Source organism: Anopheles cruzii, chromosome 3 (genome assembly GCF_943734635.1).
Source record: "Anopheles cruzii chromosome 3, idAnoCruzAS_RS32_06, whole genome shotgun sequence".
Taxonomy (NCBI): Eukaryota; Metazoa; Arthropoda; class Insecta; order Diptera; family Culicidae; genus Anopheles; species Anopheles cruzii.
In genome coordinates this window covers 44,922,828-44,946,116 of record NC_069145.1, presented here as the reverse complement: position 1 = coordinate 44,946,116, position 23,289 = coordinate 44,922,828, and the positions used below count along the sequence as shown (strand labels likewise).

Sequence of the window (23,289 nt, the reverse complement as noted above, 5' to 3'; positions counted from 1 at the left end):
ATAATGATTCAAAAATTGCGGAGTGCAAACCACTGGAAACCACTGCACACGGGAAAATGAGGATTCAAATATGCGCAAAGAGGTGTACAAGATTCGTAAGTCATGACATACTTAAATTGTCCATCTATCAAACGAAATACTTCCCCAAATACTTCACAAAAGTTTCCCATGACTTCTTGAACATTGTTCTCCCCATTGTTTCGCATACAATTGCATCCCGTTTTGTTTTCGTCAATGTATTCGAATGCTATAGCTCAATCAATGCCGGGGCTGGAATGTGGTGGTGTTTGTTCACTCGCTGGTTATTCCGGCAGCACGACCGTGAGATTAATCAAATCTGGCGAAACAAGATTGACACACGCAAGAAACCACCGGTCCGTACTGTGACCGATCTGCGCCGACCATAGGTTGATTTGAAATCGACAAATCTTAATACTGTTACCAGTTCCACGCTGCCACAGATGGAAAGCTCGACAATTTCGCCTGCAGTAACCAGCACAATACAATCCGAAATTGATTTCGGAGTACACGACCGCCGTCGTGCTGTTGTGATGTGATGAAATTTCCAAACCAGCAACACCTGCCGTAGTGCCGAGTCGTTTTTGCTGGACGGAAAATTCAATTTCACCTCCACCAACCCAAACGGTAATCTTGCGGACATTATAACGGATTTTCCTACTCCTGGTTCGCTGGCACCCGGCAGACGAAATGCAATCGTACGGTGTTCGATCGATCCCCCGTAGACACCAGCGGGTACAAATTAGCAGCATTGCTCCCGGAACCGGAAATGCTGCAGCGCAGCGCAAAATAGGCCGACGAAAATGTATCTTTTCAAGTGCATACGTAAATAAAATCATCACCGTCAGTTCACAATTCAACTGTAAGGACCGTTAAATTAAAAGTTATCGATCAGTTCACAGGCTTAGTAAAGGCAGAATCTTTTAGATGAAACATTTTCAGTCCGTTTTATTGTGCATACCACTGCGAAGGAAACAGTCCTAGACTACAACTGAGTTTACTTCCGTTTCACTTTTGTGGTAGATGAGTGCATCGTAGTAAACCATGTTCGGTGTGAACCAGGTAGCCTCGTTGATCTTGCGGTTCAGCGGGTAGCCGAATGATTGCGTGTCCAGATAGCGGGCACCCGATCCGACGCCACACGAAATGGTATAATCGTATCCGGTGAATCTCGGCGTTTCCGGCGCGTGGTACGGGGCGACCATGAAGAAGAACTGGAATGGCATGCCGCCCTTCTTGCCCTTCGGCAGCATCAAGCGGGACGGGAAGCCACAGTGAGCCTCCGTCATGTCAATCGGGAACTTGTAGTCTCCGGTGATGGCTCGCATGACCTGCTTGTAGAGCTCGAAGTACGTGGTACGGTCCTTGACGAACCAGCTAAAGTCCTGCGAGTTGCGGGTAATCACATTTTCGCCTGCCACCAGATCGACCAGGAAGTGCTCGAGCTGGAAGAAGTTCTCCCGGTTCGCGTTCACGCTGTACGCGTTGCCGTACTGATCGTACTTCGGACCGACAAACATAAGCACCACCGCCTTCTGGGGCTTGTCGGATGAAACGGAAAGCTTGAACGAGAACGGCAAGTGGTTCAAACGCGGCACACGGGCGTACAGGACAAAGTCCTCGCCCTGGTAGTGGGCCATCTTGCCGAACTTCTTCATCTCGCTCGGTTTCATTGTGCTCTCGTCAAACACTTCGACGTCGACCGCGTTCGTGATGTCGGCATCGAATGTGTCAAAGTACGTGACAAGCTTGTCCATCTCGACCGCTTCTATCTTCACGCCGGCGAAGTTAATCTCCTCGTACTTGTAGCTTGGCAGAGTGTCCAGGTAGCGGTAGTAGAAACCAACAATTCGCTTAAAGAACTGATAGAAAACCGGATCACGCATGGCCGTCTCGTACTTCTCCAATACGCTCGGGATCGCACGGAACTCGTTGAACGGCTCGACGGAACCGCCCAGGAAGAACTTGGCCACTTTCTCCAGGTAACCATAGAACCTCTGGTTGACGCTATCCGTGTTCGAATGAATCAGGTTGCCGAGATACTCAACACCGGTAGGGGTGGTGATGTTAACGACCGTACCATCGGGCAGGATGATGAACCCATAGTCGATTGCTTCCATGAGGCGCCGCTCGTAGTCTACGATCTCCTGGATCTCGTCGTGTTTCTCAACATGCCCATAGGAATGGTAGTTTTCGCGTGCCGGGAACGGAACACCGTTGTAGTAGCGCAGGTACGGATAGTAGCCAGTGACGATGGGTTCGTACCACGAAAACGTTGGAATCGTGCCGAGATCGTTGGACAGGCGTTCGAGGTAGTACCGGGCCAAGAACTGCTGATGCTGGTAGAGATAGAACTCACCGCGCCGATCCTTGTACAGTCCGTACTCCTTGCCGCCCATCCACGTCGGGTAGTCGGCGTGGAAGTAGTAGTAATACGAGTTCAGACCAATGTCTTCCATGAAGTAGCTGACACGCTGTTCGACATTGCTGTGCACGTAGTAGCCGGTATAGTTGCTCGGAATGTACGCACTGTACAAACCGTCCGTCTTCTTCATACCGTGGAATCCTTGCATCTTGTATCGCTGGGCCTTACTGATGACGACATCGTTGAAGAAGTAATACGGGTAGATCTCGTACGGTGCCGGCAGAACAATACCCTGCATGTCAGATCGGTGCAGCACGGCCACGGTGACGGCGTACACAAACATACCCTCATTCACGTGGAAACGGGCCCAGATCAATGTCTTGTAGAACGTGTCCCAATCCTTGGCGTAGTAGAACAGGTGGAACAAAGCGATCGCCTGCTCACGGTGGTGCTCGTTGTAGATGGCAAAGATCTCTTCCATCGGTAGCAAGCCATGCTTGTAGTAGTTGAAGAACTCCTCGACCACCTTCGGCTTGGTGAAGTGCGGAGCACTCGTCTTAGCGTATTCGGCTAGGTCAAAAGACTTCTGCTCCTCCCACAAGTGCGTGTGCAGTTCCGGTTGGTGGACATGCTGGAAAATCTCCAGGATGGCCTTCTGCTTCGCTAGGAACGTCTTGTCGGCATACTTGACCTCTTTCGTCATGTAGTAACTGTTGGCCGCGCCGGCCAACAGACACACTACTGCAACGGCTAGGATCGAACGCATTTTAATGCGGTTGTCACTTCACTTTAGTCGGTACGGCTCACTGTCCACACCCCAAAATCGGACTGCAGCTCATTGTAGCTGAAGGGTTCCTTATATACGACCAGCATTTCACTAATCTCTCTCTCATTGTGGAACCGGCTTACCTACCAACAGCAACCAGCGCTATGCAGCGAGACCTTTTGACATTCCCATCACCCAGCACCGCCCTGCCAAACATCGTCTAACATGCTATCAGCGAGCATTATTGTCGGGTGTTTTTTATTCTCTCCCAATCTTATGAGTCGAGAGCACAGGCGCAATGGGCGATAATACTCGCTGACAGCGTTGCTTTGACTTTGCAACAATTTAACCAATCTAGAACTTTTATTCGATAAGAAATTTGGCTTGTTGACAAAAACAGGGCCATGCTGCGAGTGTTTCATGGTTTGAAGCTTGTTTGTTGCGATTACAAAAGATGCGAGCGTTTTGATAGGACTTTAGGAAGATTTGCTTTTTATGGTGGAAGTAGTTTTATTTGTTGGAATCAAAATCGAGAAGATATACTGCAAGTCTAACGCACATTGTTTCGAAAAAGTTATCAGAAAATAACACTTTTTTTACACAAAATAACAATAACATACTTACTGTAGTATTATGTCACACTCTTTCGGAAGTAGAACCGCAGTAACGTCGGTAACTATGAAACGGGGTTTTTATTAATAATAATATTTATTTTCTTAACCTGTTCCTGCTGGCGGTAATTTAATTTATTTTCCCTTTCTATGAACCGCTTTCCGTTGCGCACATGTTGCTGTCACTTTGTTCGTTTTCGTTTGCCCTGCAAAAACAAACAATTTCTGTGCACCGTAGTTGCGTGTTGCGATGACTTGTTGCATGCGTATTCTATTTTATTATACTTTGCACTCTAATGATTTACAACTTTTTCCTGATGCGCTGTCGATTTGGATGTTTTATTATTGTTTCTTTGTTATGCTTAATCGTGTCACTGTTCAGATTTTCATCGCCACTGCGTACGGCTTAGCCCGGGCAAGTTTGTTGCACTTTTGCGTTGCAGTGTATGCGTCCATTTCTATATAATATCCATTTGTATTTTCCTTTACCATTTTTTTGGAATTTGGTATTATCTGCATACTATTTTAAATTCATCAAGCGTTCGTTACGAATGTCTCGTTAAAAAGTACAATCGGTTGCCCCTTTTTTATCGAACATTCAACTTTCGGTGTGTTTCTGGAATATTTCACTGGAACTACGGGAATCGTTTACCGCCTTCCAAACATGTCAGCGTGTCACAGCAATCACAAACTGATAACTTACTCAACGTAAGTGCAAAATTTGAGAAAAATTAGTTTTCTTGATTCCTATTACCTCGTTTCGAAACGAACACTTATCTAAAAGGGTTTGCGCATGTCTTTGACATGTTGGCGAAGTGTTTTCCTTTTCAACTTAAGTATAAAATAAAACCCCAATTCTGATACTTGTACAACACGCTAGCCCCTTTCTGCGATTTATTACTTTTGTCTACCTGTTTCCGTCGAACTTTCGTTTTCCAGTAGTATCAATGATTATTTCGCAGCACACTTATTAACAAATATAAATACCTACATGTTCATATCTTTGTGGCGTCTTTGGCACCTGTCATCTAGTTGATAACAAAATTTAAGATATTTGTATCGAACAAAAATTCTTCCAGTTCTAGTAAAGTTTAATTTTTGGGTACTTTTGGCCACAGATTGCTACAACTCCCTGTTTCAAGCTAGATTTTGCAACCTGCAGCATGCTCTATCTCAAACAAGAAACGTTACAAATCAACGACTCGTAGAAATAAAATCAATCCAAGGAAGCCAGGATCTGGAGCCACATATTGATGAACTTTGTTGCGGTCCGAGACCTGTTTCTAGTTGCACCTTCGTTTCTCAGCTTCTTGGCGTCATTTCTTATGCCCACCTTGACCGTCAGCATTGAAAATGTTCGTTCGCTTCGTTATTTTTACATGTAATTGCCATTATAAACTACTTTATATACGATTGTGTTCAGAGTTGAGAAATGACTAACACTTGGCTATCCAAAAATCATTATCTGGTAGCTCCACAGATGGAGCCGGGAATCGTGTGCTTTCCACTAATGCTGATCAAAAGAAACAGAGAGCGAAAGGGTCACACAGGGTCTCCATTCGCGCATTGATTGCTCAATTCAAGAAACGATTGCACATCTTCCAGTTCAATTACATTTTTGCGCAATAATTCTTGCACTTCCCGTAATGTTTTCGCCTATTCGAAAATCGGCCTCATTTTACTGGGTGCCCGAAACATAACACAGAGCAGACATTAATCTGTTATGCCTGACTTAAATGAAAGCCCATAATTCACTAATTGATTAAACTGTTTAGATTTTCAGTACCTTTATCTACGGAGTTCTCATCTGTTCTGTTGAGGTTCATGCATCATAAAACGGATAATGTTTCGGGACTTCCGAACACGGTAGCCGATACTAGTCCCGGGTTGGGAACAAAACTTAAACTTTCGCATCTTTTTACAACCCTTTACTTTGCAATTAACTTATCTATCTTCACTAGAGCCCTGTTGGTTGTGTCGGTTTCTGTTAAATGTTTGTGGCAATGTAGCAAATGTTTCACATAACTTTCCGTGACGTATGTTTAGTAGAAAGCTCAATTACATATACAATTTACACACACACACACACAGGTCTAGCTCCCATATCGATAGCGTGTTGCCGCGCAAGAGCCCCACGCAGGATTTGTTGGAATTTCGTTTAATCAGGACAAGACCGTCGAGCGGGTAGCTAGCGATCCCTTCTATGCTCTATCCGCGCTAAGTTTGTTTGGTATTTTCTCAGAAGCTGAACGCGAAATAAACTACCTTACAGTACCACCACCATCGGGAGCACACCGTCTCCAGTTTGTAGCCCGCACACTGAATATCGTAATCAATTCTACTATTTATGTTATGTTTATACTTAATAACTCCGGCTTCCTTGCCGGCTTGCCGACTATCGGTAGCGCCTCACCTGCGCTTTATATGTACAGAGTCTGCCCGGAAGCCAATCACAATCTCGATACCCGGTCCACGTGCTGCCAGTCGGAGTGCAGAGTCCACAGCATCGCCCCGACAGTCCAGAGGCCGAAGAGCAGCACGAACGAGCCACGGCCAATGCCAACGCCACCCCCGGTGAGGGGTGAGTTGTCGGGGTCACCGTTGTTTAACCGCTTCGAGCCGTCCAGACCGAGCAGGTTGGGCGAGATGGTCGTAACCAGATCGCTGACGAGGATCCGCTGCTGGGCACTCTTGGTGTAGATGTGCAGAATCGAGATCTCGCACATGACCGTGAGACTGGTGTGGAACGGCGGCATCGACTGGTAGATGTCCAGCAGCACCTGGCTGTGCGGGAACATTTCGAGCGACGAGAAGGTTGGCGTTCCTTCGTACGACCGGTACGTTATGCGCTGGTACGGCGTCCGGTGGATCTACGTGGATTGTGTGCGTCGAAAGCGAGCACAAAAATAAAGAAAACAAACAAACGTTTGGTCAAACACAGGGGAACGATAATAAACATTAGCAAGTAAATAGAACGAACGATCTGTGAGAAGACTGCAGCGGAAAAAACGGAGTTAATTTGCAGGATAAAGTCTCGTACAAAGGAATGTGAGAGCCTTTTTCCGATACTACCACGTGACAGGCACGATGTGAGGCTACGGTGACCAACAAACTGTTGATCGTCGTCGACGTCGGCAGACGCGGACTACGGCCGAGCTTGCCGTTCTTGCGGTTGTGAAATACTATAAGTTATCGATGGAATACAACAAACACACGACTGTTTGCTATATCTCATTGGACTCCCGGTTGGGTTATCGGTCCGGGAGTTGTCCGGGAGAACAGTGGAATTTATGGACCGTACATGCGAACACGAAGCCTCCATCGCGCTGGCGGCGAACCAGCCACCGGCCCCGGACTTACCCGTTTCGAGTTGATGTACCAGGTAATGTTAGCAGCCGGAAACGATGTCCCCACGGTGCAAACGGCCCGGAAATTGTCCAGCGTGGTGATGTGTGTTTTGTCCAGCTGCATGTGTGGGTCCTCCTTCGGTAGCTCGACGACCTGCATTCGGGCCTGCCGGATGTCGGTGTGGAACAGTGGTGCGTCCTCGGACACTTCGCACTGGAACTGACCCGTTAGGTCACGCGTGACGCCACGCAAAGTGACCGAGGTTGAGTCCGATTGAGTACCCTGCAAACGATGAGACCAAATTACACGATACAAGTTTCTTCAAGCTGTTTTCAAAAGAGTTGGTTTTTTGTATTTAATGGTTAGATTCTCAGTGATGTTAAAGTTTTAGATTGGGAGATAAGAGTAATTAGCTTTTGGTACCATTTTGTCAATTATTCTTCATACATTCACAAAAACAATTTGTATGATCTTAGTAATATGGTTTTCAATGTAGTTTAATAATTCTTTTCCCAAGGAAAATAGCTAAACTTCTTGGCAACTAATGCTAGCTCTTCTAAATGAAAAAGAAAACGTTTTTTTCATCTTAGAAGAAGAACGAATCGGGACGTATTTATAAAAGAAAAGGTAAATGAACCAAAACAAAATTGAAAATTCGTCCATAGCTTACACGCACAGCTCAAAACAACCTAAACGCCACATATAACGGCTACCAACCTCTATTTTTCCTGAACACCAAAAAATATTTCCCGAAACGAAATCATATAAGACTCATTGTCACTTCACAGCTACGGAATCGTTAGGTAGTGGTTTGTTAAAGTTCTTTCAAAGGAACTGATTAAAACACTGTCGCAGGATTTGCATCCAACACGACAACTAAAAGTAATTTTCCATTTCCTAGCAGCCAATTCTAATGGCAGCGACCGCCACTTTTCTCACCCGGCCGGGCCGGGCGTTTTTTGAAATCCATAAGCGTTCATAATTATTCGCTCCGGGTCCAGGCTGTCCAATTACACAATCGCGCCTAGCCATCGTGTGGCCGGAAGGAAGCTAACAAATTTGGCGAACTTTGCCAAATTACCATCCAGCAAGCAGCTTCCGGTGCAAGCGTCTAACAACTTTCATCAACTACAATTCAGCCCCCGGGAGGCAGTCGACCGACCCCCCACCGACCACTAGCCGCTGCGATGCGCTGGCCGGAGCTGGAGGGGCGAAGGTTTTCTCGAGGCGGGCCATCTGACAATAACCGAAGGGAGGTTGCACCATCGCCGCCGCCGTCGAAACCGAAAAACCTTGGCCAGACCATCGGAAGCAGTTGAACTTTTTTGCACTCATTTCCTCCGTTTTTATCTTTAATTATCATGGTGCTTTATGAGTTTTATCACTACAATCCCGCACTAACTCCTCCGGCGGGCGGGAGTTCGGGGCCCGACCAGATCGCGAACCTTAAACGCCTTACGGCGCACCCATAACGCCCCGGCTCGGGCGGGCGAAGGTCACCCGGTCCGGTCGACTAATTATGGTACCGGACCGGAGTGGATCGGAAAGAAGCAAAGTGCCACTCGGTGGGCCACTTCCAACCGTATCCTTTTAGCCACTCCGCTCCCATAAAAGTGTGTGTGTGTGTGTCTGCGTTATGCCAAACAATCCTTTCTGATCGGAACCACGGGCGGAATCTGAAAAAATCTGAATAAAACGGCAGAGGGAGACACTGTCGGAAGGGCCGGCGTAGAGGGCCAAACAATAAAGGAGCAAGTAGAGCGAGTAGCAAAGAGCAAAAAAAAAGCAAATGAAAGAGCACCATCGACCGAAGTATGGCAGTGTAGGAAGTCAAGCGGAAGTAAAATCGTTTTATAACATCATTGTTAAACGATGAATAGTGGGACTCCATGGACCGCCGCCGCTGGTGGCCACTTGGATTTCCCGGAGATTCCACAGCATAATCCCGGACCCGGACCGCATCGTGGTCCGCAGTACGGTTTGATCTGGGAGAAAAAGGGGTGGCAAAATTAGGACTCAATTATCACGCAGCTGTTTTACGACCGGAACAAGATCTACGGTAGCCATCACGCCCGCCCGGATTAGCAGACCGCTGGCGCAGGCGCGTTTCCTGGCCCGGCCGACCCCGGCGGGCCGGCTGATCTTGAGGATAAAGGATTTTAATAATCCGTTCCACAATCTCGGCTCAATCTCGACGACGGCCACCCCCGGACCTGTTGTCTTTCGCAATCGCAGGTACTTCGACGGGGATCGGTGGTTGGCCGGCAGGGCGGTGCTGGGAAGACTCCATCGTTGGGCGAACCGTAAACGGACACTTCTCGCGGATATTGGAAGATCGGGCACGCAAAAAACACGGGCCACAGCGCCCTGGTTTCCGAGGTTTCCAAGATCACGAACGATGGAAATAATCTGCCCCATTATGTTTATGAATTGTGCGGCAGTTAGGCGTAATTACTTCCATCCGTCCGCGCGCGCGATAAGCGTGGAACCGGTCCGCTCCGATTTGCTCCGAGTTAGCCACCGCGTAACCCGCGGCCTCCAGCTGACATCGTTTCCTTCGGTTTTATGTTTTAAAACATCTGCGGGCTCCACGGGGAGGCTCTACGGGGACCTTCGATGTGGAGTTTCTTTTAAACGCACGCAAAAAAGGGGTCTAGTAGTCCGCAACTGTAGCAATGCCGTGACCGGTAGCAATTGAATCTGGAGCACTGGTTTCAAAAACTCGGCATCAGCAAAAGTTTCCTAACGAGCACCGGTCGGAGAGTTGTGGAACTATGAAAAATAAGGCACTTCAAAGTAATGTAGTACGATCGGGATGCGGAAGACCGCCGGCCATTCTACCGTCTAACGATCCTGTTTGGGCTACTGTACCTCAGGCTTCGTTGTGAACAGGTCAGCGTTTGTTTAAAAGAGTGATGAGCGTCACTCTTGTAGATCATCATACAACTTACTTAAAATTGCAGCCCCAATCAATACATTCGGTGAAACATCTAACCAAACGAGCATCAAATGGGGTAACATATTGGAGTCCTGGGCATAGTTGCGGCCACTTTCGCACCGGCCGCTCATATGACGGATGTTAATTAAAAACCACTTTCGGTTACTCCGGCGATGGGCCATCGTAGCACGGTTCGTTTTTACAAATGCCACTCGTACGGGAACAATACACTGTCGAAGCGTTTTTCGTCCCAACCGACCAGCATCATCTGGAACACCATCATCGTCATCATCAGCATCGGCGCTTCATCCGCTGAAAAAGCGTGACACACAAAAGAATCGGCTCGAAAGTCTCTCCTAAGCCTGGCTGCCGGCTGAAGGACGTCCACCGCATTTACGGGACCCCCCGGGTGGTTGTGGGTGGCGGAGGGCGGACTGTGAATAGATAAACTGATGGGTCACCGGCGGCAGGCGACCGGGCGACAAGGATGACTAATGCTGCCGGCGGGCGTTGGGCGGTGCAAAGTATGTAATAATTCCCGATGTCCCCGGAAGGCCGGGAAGTGAATGTCAAGCAATAGCCGCACTCGCACCGGTACCTGCACCGCTTCTCCCACCGTCCTACCGGTGGCGTTACCTATCGCACCAGGATTAGCAACACTTCGGGCCGGTGAAACAATGGGCCACCACTGTGCCACGGCGGCGGACGCACCGTGAAGGTGAACCGGAATCCGGTTTTTTCCCCTACACTCTGCGATAGTGAAAAGCAATTACTGTGCGAACAGCTCGAGGCTGATGATGCCGGGACCGGGCTTCCCGGGTTCGAAGGAAGTGGTTTCTCGGCGAATAGGCCACTTCGGATGGCCACACCGGCTAAATGACACGTCCTGGCCGCAGGGCACAACCGGGGCCGGGAGTCGGTCGGGCTTTCCGGTCCCGTTTTTGCCTCTTTCGTTTACTGCGCTCCATTATGATTGGGTCGCGCCTGATTGCGATGGAAAGTAATGAAAAGCCGAGCCCGGATCCGAAGGCTCTGATCCGGCGGAGCGCACAAATCAGCAGACTCACCGACCTGCAGGCTAATCGTGGGCAACTGGGTGGGCTCAACCGTTGCTAATCCGCTCATCTCTCAATCCTGCTCGGCTTGAAATAATGCACCAACAGCGAGGGGGCATAATAAATATGCCCTCACCGTCGCGACGAGCACAATGCGGAATGCTTTAGCACTGTGCAAATGAAAGAATATTGATTTAAAAAAGATTCCAACATGAGATTGATGTTAGACAGTTTGATGTTAGTTGATTAAACTTCACGTGCGATTTAATAACGGATGTTGATGCACCACTGAACTGATTGTTTTATGTTACAACAGACACAGCCGTCATCAACTTGAACTTTCGTCTTCAAAAGTTGAAGTTGCACTGTCACAAGGTTCGAACTGACGCCTTTTGCGTGGGAACCGAATACTTGGTTAACCGCAATGCAATTCTGAGCTATATCCGCAAAGTACGTTCGGGGCAATATCGTGAAAAGAACCTCTCATTCAAGAATTAAAGCCACTAAAGCCTAAAGCTGGACTTTTCGGGCTTGACACAAATTTGATTACTTATTTTCGCAATAAATCACCAACTACTACGACGGTATTCATTTAACTTTGGATCTAGCAAGTTAAAAACTTGTGGACAGGACTAATAAACCGTGCTGACGAGAGCAAACCGGGTCTTTTTTCACGAATTTTCACCTGCAGCTGATCTAAAAAGTTACATCAATAATCGAAATTTATTGTTTTACTAGTTTGCAAGTAATCCACTAAAAAAAATCCAATCGCATCCCAAAAACTGATGCTAACACCTTTTTGGGCGATTTCTGGACACGAATTCGTTTCGGAGCCGAAGAACCCACCACGAGGTTCACACCACTCCTTAGTCTCTTGTTTTGATTCAGGATCATGGTAATAGACCGAATTCTTATCCATAGTGAAGATTCAATCAACAAAATCCGTTTTATTCTTTCGAAAGCGCTCTAAATGTAGCCGAGAAATATGCTATCAAATGTGTCATTTTCAAGGCTTGTACGACAACGTTTAAATACATCAACCCATCGTTTTACTGTATTAATTGAAAGCGAAGAGGTCTTACACGCTTTAAACATTCGTCCATAAATTTCCTTTGCTTTTAAACCTTTTAAAATAAATTCAATCACTGCGCGATACTTGATTGTGTCGATTGATCGTATCCATCCCAAGACTCCTCCATAATTTTTAAACTCCTAAGACACTTCGTTAACAATCGGCACGCAATTTTTCTCATAACTTTGAGCCGTGAATGAACCCAAGGCAAAGCCGCTCACCTGTACGGCAATACGGAGCCCTGCCTTTGGAGATTCGGATCATTTGTCGCTTCGTTTTCCGTTAACCGTTGCCAAACAAAGACACTTGGCCCAATTTTGCCACCAAATGGTACGATGTTTGATTTTTAATAAGACCCAAACATCCGCAGCGACATGTGGCTGTGGCTCCAACGGGCTTTAGTACCGTTTTGTTCCAACACTACCTATCGAGCGAGTCGACAGGTATCCGTAATGATGCGTCGTAAAGCGTCTCATCTCTGGAGCTCCCCAAAAACCTCTCGAAAAGAAAATGAAGAGTCATCTCACCGAAGCTGAAGCAGCTTTTAATATTGCTCCGCTGATGCTGTTGCTTCCTTCCATGCTATGTGCGGGCGACGGCGCACACGGGTTAATGGAGCACGTATCCAGCACACGAAGACACGAAGGTTTTCGGTACGGTACGCCCCCCCAATCCTCGACCCTGCTGAAGGATGTACCATGTCGTACCAGCCGTGGGGAGCGTTTAGAGACCAACAAAAAGAGTCCTCCGCAGCGAGCGACCATCGTAAAGTGCCGTGGTGGTCCGTGTGTAAAGTGGTAAATAATTGCTCCCCTGCAATGGCAGCCAGCGGATAAGCAACAGCTGAACGTGCCCATCTGTGTGTGTCAGTGTATCGAAGGATGTCGTTCTGACATCGACCGGTATGTGATCCGGCTTGGCCATAGGACGGAGACACGGATAGGTTAATAAAAAAGGATGATTTAACCACCGAATCCATTAATCTTCGTCGTGAATGCAACAAAACTGTGAGAAACTCAACAAACAATGTCCCCCGTTGTTTGTTTCGCTCGCCCTAAATAATCACGGCGACTGTAAAGTCGTGTAACGCCTGGCTCAAGGCAAATGCTCCGGAAGATGGCGCGTTTTACGCGCCGGAAGTACGCCAATACCCGCCAATCGGTCCGGTGTCCGGTGGTTGGGCACGCCAAGCACGATGTAACGAAATATGAGCAGAAATTGTCACAACCAGCGACGAAAACGAACGCTTGTGGAATGTGTGCTTATGTGTGTGTGTGTTTGAAGCCGTCCGCCAAAGAATTTCCGGCAAATATGTCAACCAACTTTTGGCATATGTTTTCATTTCCATGACAGTTGCACGGATTCCATCAAAGTGCAGACGACGACGCTGGCGACGGCCGGCAGCAGGGATGGCCTGGAGTTCCGGGCGTTCCAGCGCCTGCTTGCGAGGACACACGGTACCACACGAGGTGGCACTTTACGAAGGAACCCTTCGGGGAGCAGCAAAATATGATTGGGTTCGTACGAGGGAGCCGGCTGGTATGTCTTGCGGCATCAGGACTTTGCCAACGGAAGTCGCGTATCTTGAGGGGGTAGATGGGCGGGGGGTGAAGGGGGTGCTCTCCAGGCGTTCCGTGGCACCGGGGCCCGCCACCGGAAAACCGAGCTCCACGATCGCAGATGTTTTGCCAAATGAACGAAAAAGCTTCTTCGCCGCAATCACGCTGCCGGTCGTTGGCGCGCGCGGAACCGGAAGGTCGCATAAAACCGCGCACCCAGCCCATCCCGCCAGTCTCTAGCCCACCGAAAAAGGGTTTTATAATACGACGACAGACGACGGGAGACCCAATTTGGCCCCGTCCGAGGTCCATCGGTGCGACGGCAACGACAATTTCCACCGTGGTCGGGTCGGGAGGAAAATCAAAGAAAATTATGTTATGGCATTCTCGTTCGGTTGGAAAATTTCCAATCGACAGAATTATACGGCCGCAGGCGGCGGTGGACATATCCCGGAACGCGTTCGTAAATTTGCTCCCCATGTGTTGCGTTTCGATTTTTGCGAAACTATTCACTACACACACCGGAGGCAACATGTTTATGGCACGGCGATGCCGGATGTGACGGAACGGCACTACCAGGCTGGTGCAACTCTAGCTGGCTGGCGAACGAGCCATGGGCGCTGGGAAGGTCCGGGAGCCCCCGTCTGCAGGGCCCGCAAACTCAAGGAGCAAGTCGGAGAATCCCAGATGGGATTCCCAGTGTGGCAGGCCCGAAACCAAACAAGTGACAATAATCCTCCGGGCTATTGAAAGCTCGGTTCCGGTTCCGCCAGCTCCCAGCGCTCCACCGTACCATCTCTAAAGCAACCGGCTTCGCCTTCGGCCGGGCCGAGTGTGTGGGCCGTGCCGAGCTCTGTAAATGGATGTGAAAATGGGTCTACATTAATTTTCGCCTCGCCGTCCGTGGGCGTTGGGCTTTATGTGGCGCGTTCGTCCAAAAAGGAGTTCATTAGTGGGGAGCAATACATCGCTCACGCCACGCCCGTAGCGAAAGAAATAGATCAGATTTTATTTTAATTAGGAGCGGCATTTTGCCAGCATGCGTACTGGGTTCCTGGGGAGAAAAAGAGCCGCTTCTGGCGTAAATAATTACTGCCAAGTGCGGACAAGCGGATTAGTGCGCCGCGTTGTACGTCATCAGTCTTTTCATCAATGTGTTCAACACCCTCTACTTACGTCAACTGTTATGCCGGAGACGGGAAAGGTGCGCGCCGGCGGTGACTCCTTCGGCACGTAGCGATAGAACTCCTCGGTCTCGAAGTACCACCGTACGGAGTAGAGGGAAGCCTGCAAGTACAGAACGACCAGACCGATTACGGGCGAGTTGAGTTGGGCGTTAGTCCGTGCCGTGCTAACCTTTTCCAGCTCGAATTGACAGGACAGTGTCGCCGCGTTCCCCATGATGACCGCTTCCGGGACGAATATTTTGAGATCCTTCAAGCTGTGAACTGCAAAAAAAAACGATAGACAAACAAACAAAAAACCGCCATCAGACCATCAAACATCACATGCGCTCATAATCAGCATTAACATAATGGTGCGGGTTCGTTGAACAGCCGCGGTTGATAACGGAGCCGGGCCCGACAACCGCAATCAACGGTTCTCTACGGTGTAATTACGGTTATCGGTGGTTCGGTGCACTTTTTGACCATCGAAACGAATGCAGTTGCTAGGATTGCTAATACCGGAGCCGGAGCCGGGGCCTGGTGCAGCGGCCATTTGCGACAAACATTCCAAATAAATTGATTCCGTTCAGCTCCATCTTCAGTCGGTGCTAAATATGTTGCCCCAATGCCGGAAATGAATGCCGGAGTCACGTCGGACTCCCGGATCCGGTTCGCATCCTACTCGGCTGGCCGTTGCTCTCGTTCAGGTGCACCGATTAGGGTGCTGGATCAGGGTACTGCTCCACAACCTGGCTGGGATTCAGCCTTCTCCCCCCCTCTGCGAACTGCTAATGCATACAGGAAGCGAAGCCATATGGCATATTTCGTCTTCGGCCCATAACTCATCCCATGGACATGGCGCCATCGACACGACGACGAAGAGAACGATGTCACTCGAAAAGGGGCCATATTTGCAAAGCTGTGCTGTGGCTGTGGATTGCCTGTGGTTTCCCTGCCCGGTGCGGTCCCGTCTTGAAGGCGACAGCGACGCCGATGCCTAAGGGTGGCTTCTCCGATTGCTGGAAGTTTGTTGCAATTGTTGCCAGTTATTGTTTCATCATGCCGAGCCGGGAGTCTTGGGTAAGGGTTGCCCCACGGGGGGCAAGAGGGCCTATTCAGAATATTGCTGAGCAAATTGCACACCAGTGAGTGGGCAGTGTCACAAACGTCGCACACTGCAATGGCTCTGCGAGCTCCCGCAGAGGCTACCGCAGAGTTACAGCGGCCGAGCACCACCGTCAGATCTTGATGCATACTTCCCTTATACCCGGCGCCGGCATTATCTGGCAGAGGTGACTGGACCGGCATAAATTTGGCCAATGTAGCCCACGTGCCGGGCTCATAGTTTTCCCAAAAGAGAAAATGAACTATAATTTATACGATTTGCAGGGAAGAAATACTTCCGGTGAGGGAATTTATATTGCTTTCTTTAACCACCAACCCGGGCGGTGGTGGGGTGGGGGGCTGTAAAGTATGGCGCGGAGACCCCTTCGGCTCGGCACTCCAGGGCAGGTGCTAAAAGCTTTCCAGCCGGTGACCGAAACCGTACAAAATCAATAATGGCTCCGAGTCGGAGGCTGGGCAAATGGTGGCTACGTTCAGGTGCGCTCCGGGCGTGAGCCGTGAATTCCGTCCGTCCACCGGTACCGGTGATAGGGTGACCCCGTTGCACCCGTAAGGTTGGTAAGCTGGCCCCCAGCTTCTTAGTTCTCTGCAACTTCGTGCAAAAAGCCCGAACCGGCAAGAAGTCACAAGGCCACCCTCTGTCACAAGGGCGCCGACTTGCAGCTGGTTTCAACGCAGCCGTACTGGCTGCGTACTGCAGCGGAACGTCCCGGTCGTTGCGGGGTTTGGGGAAAACTTAATAATGGCGTCTGCGTAGGCTTTGTTGCACACCATTCGAGTGAGAAAGCAAAGTAGGCCACCGTGTAACCGTACCGCGGCGCTGTAGAGTGTAATAAAATATCAGCTTAGTTCTCTTAATGCATGATGAAATATGCAATGCATCTTCCATTCTGCTCGGTCCAAGAAGATTCTTTTGATATGAGCCACACACACACGAGCCACGGAGTATAGATTTCGAAAATGGCTGTAACTCAGCGTGCTCAAAAGGAACCTGCCATTATCTGGGGAATATTTAGTGCTCCGGGCGTGCAGCTCAAACTTCGCCGCTCGTCGAGTAGATTACCGCATCGCGACGGATTCGTGCGGTAAGAGCATTATCATCAAGCGAACCGGATAAGGTGATACATTCGGAGTTTTGAGAAGTGTTTTCACCAGAAGAGCCGGCCACACTATCTGTGAGGCACCTTCTCACGATTGTGGCGACCCCGCTCGAACGAGGAGTAGCCATGGGCTGATACCGTGGGCGGGAGATAAACGGCGGGCGAAAACCGGGTATAAAACCCCGCTCCAGCTGCAGCTGCTGCAGTGGATCCGATTCGTCCGTTCGACATGAAAGCTTTAGGAGTACTGCTGCTCGCCTTGGTCGGTCTTGCGGCGTCCGCCGCAGGATACGTCGTTGTGCCGGAGAACAAAATCACTTACGCCAGCAAGGACTTTCTGGTGAAGCAAAAGCAACTGCTGGAGGTGTTCCAGCACGTACACCAGCATGAAGTCCACACCGAGCTGTGGGCGGTCTCGAAGGAGTACGACATCGAGAAGCACCTCGACCAATACGACAACGTGGAAGCGATCCGCGAGTTTTTGGCCCTATACCACCACGGTCTGCTGCCGTTCGATGAGATCTTCAGCGTGTTCGACGACCACCACCGTGAGCAGGCCGTCGCCTTGTTCCACCTGTTCTACTACGCCAAGGATTGGGACACGTTCTACAAATCGATCGTGTGGGCCCGGTTCCACGTGAATGAGGGCATGTTCGTGTACGCCATCACGGTGGCCGTGCTGCACCGCAAGGATCTGGCCGGTCTAGAGCTGCCGGCACCGTACGAGATCTACCCGTACTACTTCTTCAACACGGAGGTACTCCAGAAGGCAGCCCAGTACAAGATGCAAGGATTTTACGGTGCCAAGAAGGTGGACGACGTGCACACGGTCGTCATTCCGACGAACTACACCGGCTGGTACGTGCACACGAACGTTGACCAGAAGGTGTCCTACTTCACGGAGGACATCGGGCTGAACAGCTACTACTACTACTTCCACGCGGACTATCCGTTCTGGATGGGCGGCAAGGAGTACGGACTGTACAAGGATCGTCGCGGCGAGCTGTACCTGTTCAAGCACCAGCAGCTTCTGGCCCGCTACTACCTGGAACGTCTATCGAACGATCTCGGAACGATTCCCGAGTTCTCGTGGCTCAAGCCGATCGCGACCGGGTACTACCCGAACATGCACTACTACAACGGTGTCAGCTTCCCGTCGCGTGCCAACTACTACGAGGTTCACACGCCCGACCACTACCACGACATCGAGGAGGTCGAGGAGTACGAGCACCGCATCCACGAGGCGATCGATCTCGGCTACATCGTGTTGCCCGATGGGCGGCATGTTGATTTGACCAAACCGGAATCGGTGGAGTACCTGGGCAATCTGGTGCAAGCAAACCCGGACAGTGTCAACAGTCGGTTCTACAAGTACGTCGGTTGGTTCGCTCGCATTCTGCTCGGTGGGTCGGTGGAGCACTTCGAAAACCACAAGGTACTGCCGGGAGTGCTGGAGCACTACGAAACCTCGGTGCGTGATCCAATGTTCTACCAGCTGTACAAGCGCATCATCCACTGGTACTGGGAGTTCAAGGACCATCTGAAGCCGTACACCACCGAGGAGCTGACCTTCGGTGACGTGAAGCTGGAGTCGGTGAAGGTCGACAAGCTGGTCACGTACTTCGATCGCTCCGACGCGGACATCACCAATGCCGTCGATGTGGAGGTGTTTGACGAGACCGCCATGAAGGGCTCGGAGATGAAGAAGTTCGGTAAGATCGCCCACTATCAGGGTGAGGACTTTGTGATCAAGGCACGCCAGTGGCGCCTCAATCACATGCCGTTCAACGTGGAGTACAAGGTGACGGCCGAGAAGGACATCAAGGGAATCGTGCGCATGTATCTCGGCCCGAAGTACGACCAGTACGGGCACGTGTACGGAGTGAACGAAAACCGCGAGAACTTTGTCCTGCTGGACACGTTCGAGTGGGACCTGAAGCAGGGTAACAATGTGCTGGTTCGCGAATCGACCAAGTTCCCGCTGTACGTGCAGGACCGTACGCCGTACTACGAGCTGTACAAGTGGGTCATGGATGCGTACAACGGTGTGCGCCAGTTCCCGCTCGATATGACCGAGGCACACTGCGGTTTCCCGGCGCGCCTGATGCTCCCGAAGGGTACCAAGGGTGGCATGCCGTTCCAGCTGTACTTCATCGTTTCGCCGTACCATGCTCCTGCCGTGCCACTGCACGAGGGCTACGACTACACGCTCAACTGCGGCGTTGCATCCGGTGCCCGCTACATTGACTCGCTACCGTTCGGATATCCGTTCGATCGTCCGATCGACGAGAAGATCTGGTTCACCCCGAACATGTACTACCTGGACACCGCGATCTACCACAAGAAGGAGGCCGAAATCAATGCGGTCCACTAAGTGGTGTTTTGCTGCTAGGTAATTGGGACGAAAATCTGACCAACACTTTGGCGTTACAACCGTTACAATAAAGCGTAAACAGACACAATCCCATTTCTCACTGCGTTAGGGTAGCAACGGTAATCTCAAGCACTAAACTCTCGAAGGCAGTCAGCCTTTTTGTCATCTTTGGGCAGCATCCAGCAGACTGCTGGTGGCGTTTGAAACATTTGAATTAAATTGTTGAGCCATTTCATAAGCCAGCGAATGGAAAGAAAGCCCCCGCCTAATTCGAGTTCTCGAATCGGGAGTTTCGTTCGCATCGGGAGCTCACACGGAGGCTCACGTTCGTTCTGCTGCTGACACAAAGCAAAGCAAACCGGTCCACAGCAATTACTGTCCTATCAAACTTCTTCTTGAGCACGGGACAGCACAGGACAGGACCACGGGCGATGAAGGAACGTCTCCGTTATGATTTTAAGCTGTACGCCACGACGGACGGCAAATACTTCAACAGCTTTGAATTGATTCAACAAACTTACGACCCGCGTGGTCCCCGGTCCCCGGTCACACACAGCACAGCACAGCAATCCCATCCAATTTCAATTAAAAGTAATGCAAGCTCAGCTCGTTCCGCGTTCGTCATACGCATCCGTGGTAGGCATGTCCCGCAGCGTAATGAAATTGTGTATTAAATTTAACATATTTGCAAAATTTTGCCGAACAAACTTGTCGAGCTTCCGCTCCCCGGAGGGCGGCATATGCGCTTCGCCAGCTTGACGGTTCGATGCACTTATGGGGCAGAAAACTTTATGCTCCCAGAGGGAGCTTTTAGTGAGTGCGCAAAAAGATCAGCAAAAACTTGTATCTTCACCATAACGGCAAAGCACAATAACATCACCACAACCGGAAGAAGCGTGTCTGGGTATGTTCGATGGATGGAGATGTTTGGATGGAATTGCCGGGTTGGCGAACTACGGACCGATGAGCTCGGACTCAGGTTCGGGAGTAGATTCTACATTGTGTGCACAGACTCCGACAGATGTAATAAAAGCGTGGCGATTGTACGAAGCTCCGCTTGTGCGTGGTACACACACCAAGCAATATTTATTGTTTCCCCTGGCAAAACAGGCAAACATCAACAGGGCGAGTAAAGTGAAGATCAACACTATCCGAAGCATAGCGGCGTGGAGGATTCTCGTGTACTTAAGAGTACCTTTTAATGATCCCAACCTCTGTGCACCCCACAGGTAAACACACCCACAAAACCAGCGAATGCTGCTGCTTCCGAACGTCAAACTCCTCAAAATCTCTTGCGGTCAAGAGGGTCTTTCAAGCAGTTTTTTACCGCGCTCATCCTGCGCTGAGATCCACAAGGATGAAAAACCGCCACGCTGGTTAGCAACAAATTATCCATCATTATCATATCATAATCATTTACACTACACGCCGTTATGCTTCACTCCTCGGAACGCTCCAGTGCGGCCGCTTATGACATTATCATCATCATCCTCATCATCGTCCTCACCCATCCCAACCAAAGCGTGCTCGGTGTAATAGTTTGTAGTGCCATCCGCTCGCAGCCTTTTTCTGGTGTGGCGTTGTTCTTTGTTGTTGTCTTTCCGCCACCGATTCGCGGAAAAGGGTACACTGCGGTTGCCAGCGAAGTGCACAAGGTCGACCGTGGCAAATGTACGGGCAATGAGCAATTTCAGCCATTGTCAACGCTCGAAACCGCTCCTTGCTGTGCGTGGAAACGTTTGAAGCTACGAGTGGCTCGTTCCGTTGGTGGAAAAGGCCAACCGATGGGCGATTGACATGTGGTCAATCATACGAAGAAAACAACCAGCATAAGTACCACACGGAACAATCGGAATTAATGTTTGAGTTGGCTGCACTTAAACCGAGCCATAGACATCCAATAGTCGTTTCTGTTTCTGAGTTATTCTAAGGTTTTGGATAAAAAACTAACTCTTTTTTAATGCGTTGTGTGCTATGTATTTTATGTACTTACCATTCGCTATGAGTTCTATCAGCGCAATGAAGAATATAATGGAAGAGCTAAGCCAGCCGTAAGTGATTTTCCTTCGTTTGGACATTGTGTATCGTAGCTCCCTGTAAAGTAAAACAATTAACATGATTACCATTAGTGGTGATCCTGTGCGTTAAGTTTTGTGAGAAATCTTTAAAAATGTGTATCATTCAATGCATTATTAGGATTATTTCTCAATAAAATTGACAAGGACGAAAATAATTAATTGAATAAATAAATCAATAAAAAAATTAATATTTCATGAAATAAACAAACATTTTGCAATTTTTATATAAATATACATTCATTCACATTTTACTACCGATCGCTTCACATATTCAACGCCAAACCACGGAACCCCGTCATCGGCTTCCTTCATTAGCATAAACGGAATCGACAACGGTGTTTGCGTTTGACGAAAAAAAGAAAACTTTGTTGGAGAACCAGAATTTTGTTTAGCTGATTAAAGAACAGTATAGCATTTTGCGCCTTTTAAACAGCCCGGTGGTAGGCAGAATCAAGCTGCGATTGCCGCGACTTGGGATGAAGCCTTGCACACACACACACACACGCCTGGGGCCCGCTAAACAGCCCGATGGGTGCTAATTTTATGAACGCATAAAACTTTCCCACCCATCCATCTGGGTAGCGTTCGGAGGGAAGAAACAAACACAAAAGCCTCAACTCACCGAAACTCAACATCAACAGCGACCAAGTGGCGACCGAAGCGAAAAGCAATATACGAGCACACCTAGAACCGGCCCCGTAAACCCCTTCGAACCCGCTGGACCAACTGCCGCTGGAGGAGTTTCTCGCTAAACGAAACCGGTGGCGCACTGTCCGCACAGACACCCGGGTCCCGGGGCTTGCCGGGGACGTCGAACGGACGACGCCCGGTGGCGATTTCTGCACCGGAGAGTCAGCTATGCTGCGGCACCCCACTCGAACTCGGATCACCAGAACACCGGACGTAACAACAAGGAAAAAGGACACTCCTCAACCGCACCGACGACGCCGAGGTCTGTCTCAGAAACAGAAACCAGACGCAAAAAAAAGGAAGGTGAAAAGTTTCGAATGGAATAATTTGATGATAACCTTCCGGTTGGAAAAAGCGAAATTATGCAAATTTATGCCAGTACAACTGCGCCGGTGCCCGATTCTTCGCAGCGGGAAGCAAAGTGCGTGGTCCTGCTCCGGGGCTGGTGGAAGCATGATTGTAAACTGGAGGGAAAACCCGGTGCACGATAGAAGTACCATCCATCCAGCCGCCCGACCATCCATCTATCCATCCGGACCGACCAGGACAACAAGTGGAGCCACCGACGACGACGACGACGACGACGACACGGCCAAAGTTGTGTAAAGCGGCGTACGTCGGGGGTAGGCAGCGGGACATGTAGATGGCGCAGTCGGTTCCTTCGGTTCGCTCGATGCCAGCAAGTCAAAACCGCCGCCAGGGATTTCTGCGGGGCGTAGATAGAGTTTTTCTCGAGTACTGTCATGATTTCGTACCCCAACCCGCTGGATCCCTGGACCGCTTCTCCGGCAGCACTCTCCACCGAACGAGTGGTGGAGAAAAGCTGTTTAATCAGCGTTTTAAGCACAAAACTTGTGTAAATGAGATTCTCAAAAAGCTGGAAATGATTGATGTTTGTTTTAGGGTTGAGCGTTTTTGTGTTGCTTGCAGCCGATGGCCGGGTGGCTTTACGCAGACGGCCACCCGCAGGAACGTCACATCAAGAATTAACGCGACGGCAGACTACCTTTTTGCAGCGAGCAGT

At 49.7% G+C, this 23,289-nt stretch overlaps 3 protein-coding genes across 3 annotated transcripts in view; 1 reads left to right on the top strand and 2 right to left on the bottom strand.

Moving 5' to 3' along the window:
- Positions 1-998: 998 nt before the first annotated feature.
- LOC128274217 (larval serum protein 2-like) lies at positions 999-3,149 on the bottom strand. The gene has a single exon (XM_053012330.1). The coding sequence runs from the start codon at positions 3,147-3,149 to the stop codon at positions 999-1,001; it is 2,151 nt and encodes a 716-aa protein (XP_052868290.1).
- A 2,672-nt stretch (positions 3,150-5,821) lies between these two features.
- Positions 5,822-23,289, bottom strand: part of LOC128272941 (uncharacterized) — a 28,077-nt gene continuing 10,609 nt past the window's right edge. Inside the window, exons 2-6 of the mRNA XM_053010830.1 lie at positions 21,491-21,591; positions 15,089-15,180; positions 14,909-15,019; positions 7,121-7,390; positions 5,822-6,630 (exon numbers count right to left, since the gene is read on the bottom strand). Of these exons, the coding sequence (XP_052866790.1) occupies positions 6,211-6,630; positions 7,121-7,390; positions 14,909-15,019; positions 15,089-15,180; positions 21,491-21,591 (994 nt within the window). The 3' untranslated portion in view covers positions 5,822-6,210. The remainder of the gene's footprint in view (positions 6,631-7,120; positions 7,391-14,908; positions 15,020-15,088; positions 15,181-21,490; positions 21,592-23,289) is intronic.
- Positions 17,353-19,497, top strand: LOC128272940 (hexamerin-1.1-like). Its single transcript, XM_053010829.1, has one exon. It carries the CDS (start codon positions 17,353-17,355, stop codon positions 19,495-19,497), a length of 2,145 nt encoding a protein of 714 aa, XP_052866789.1.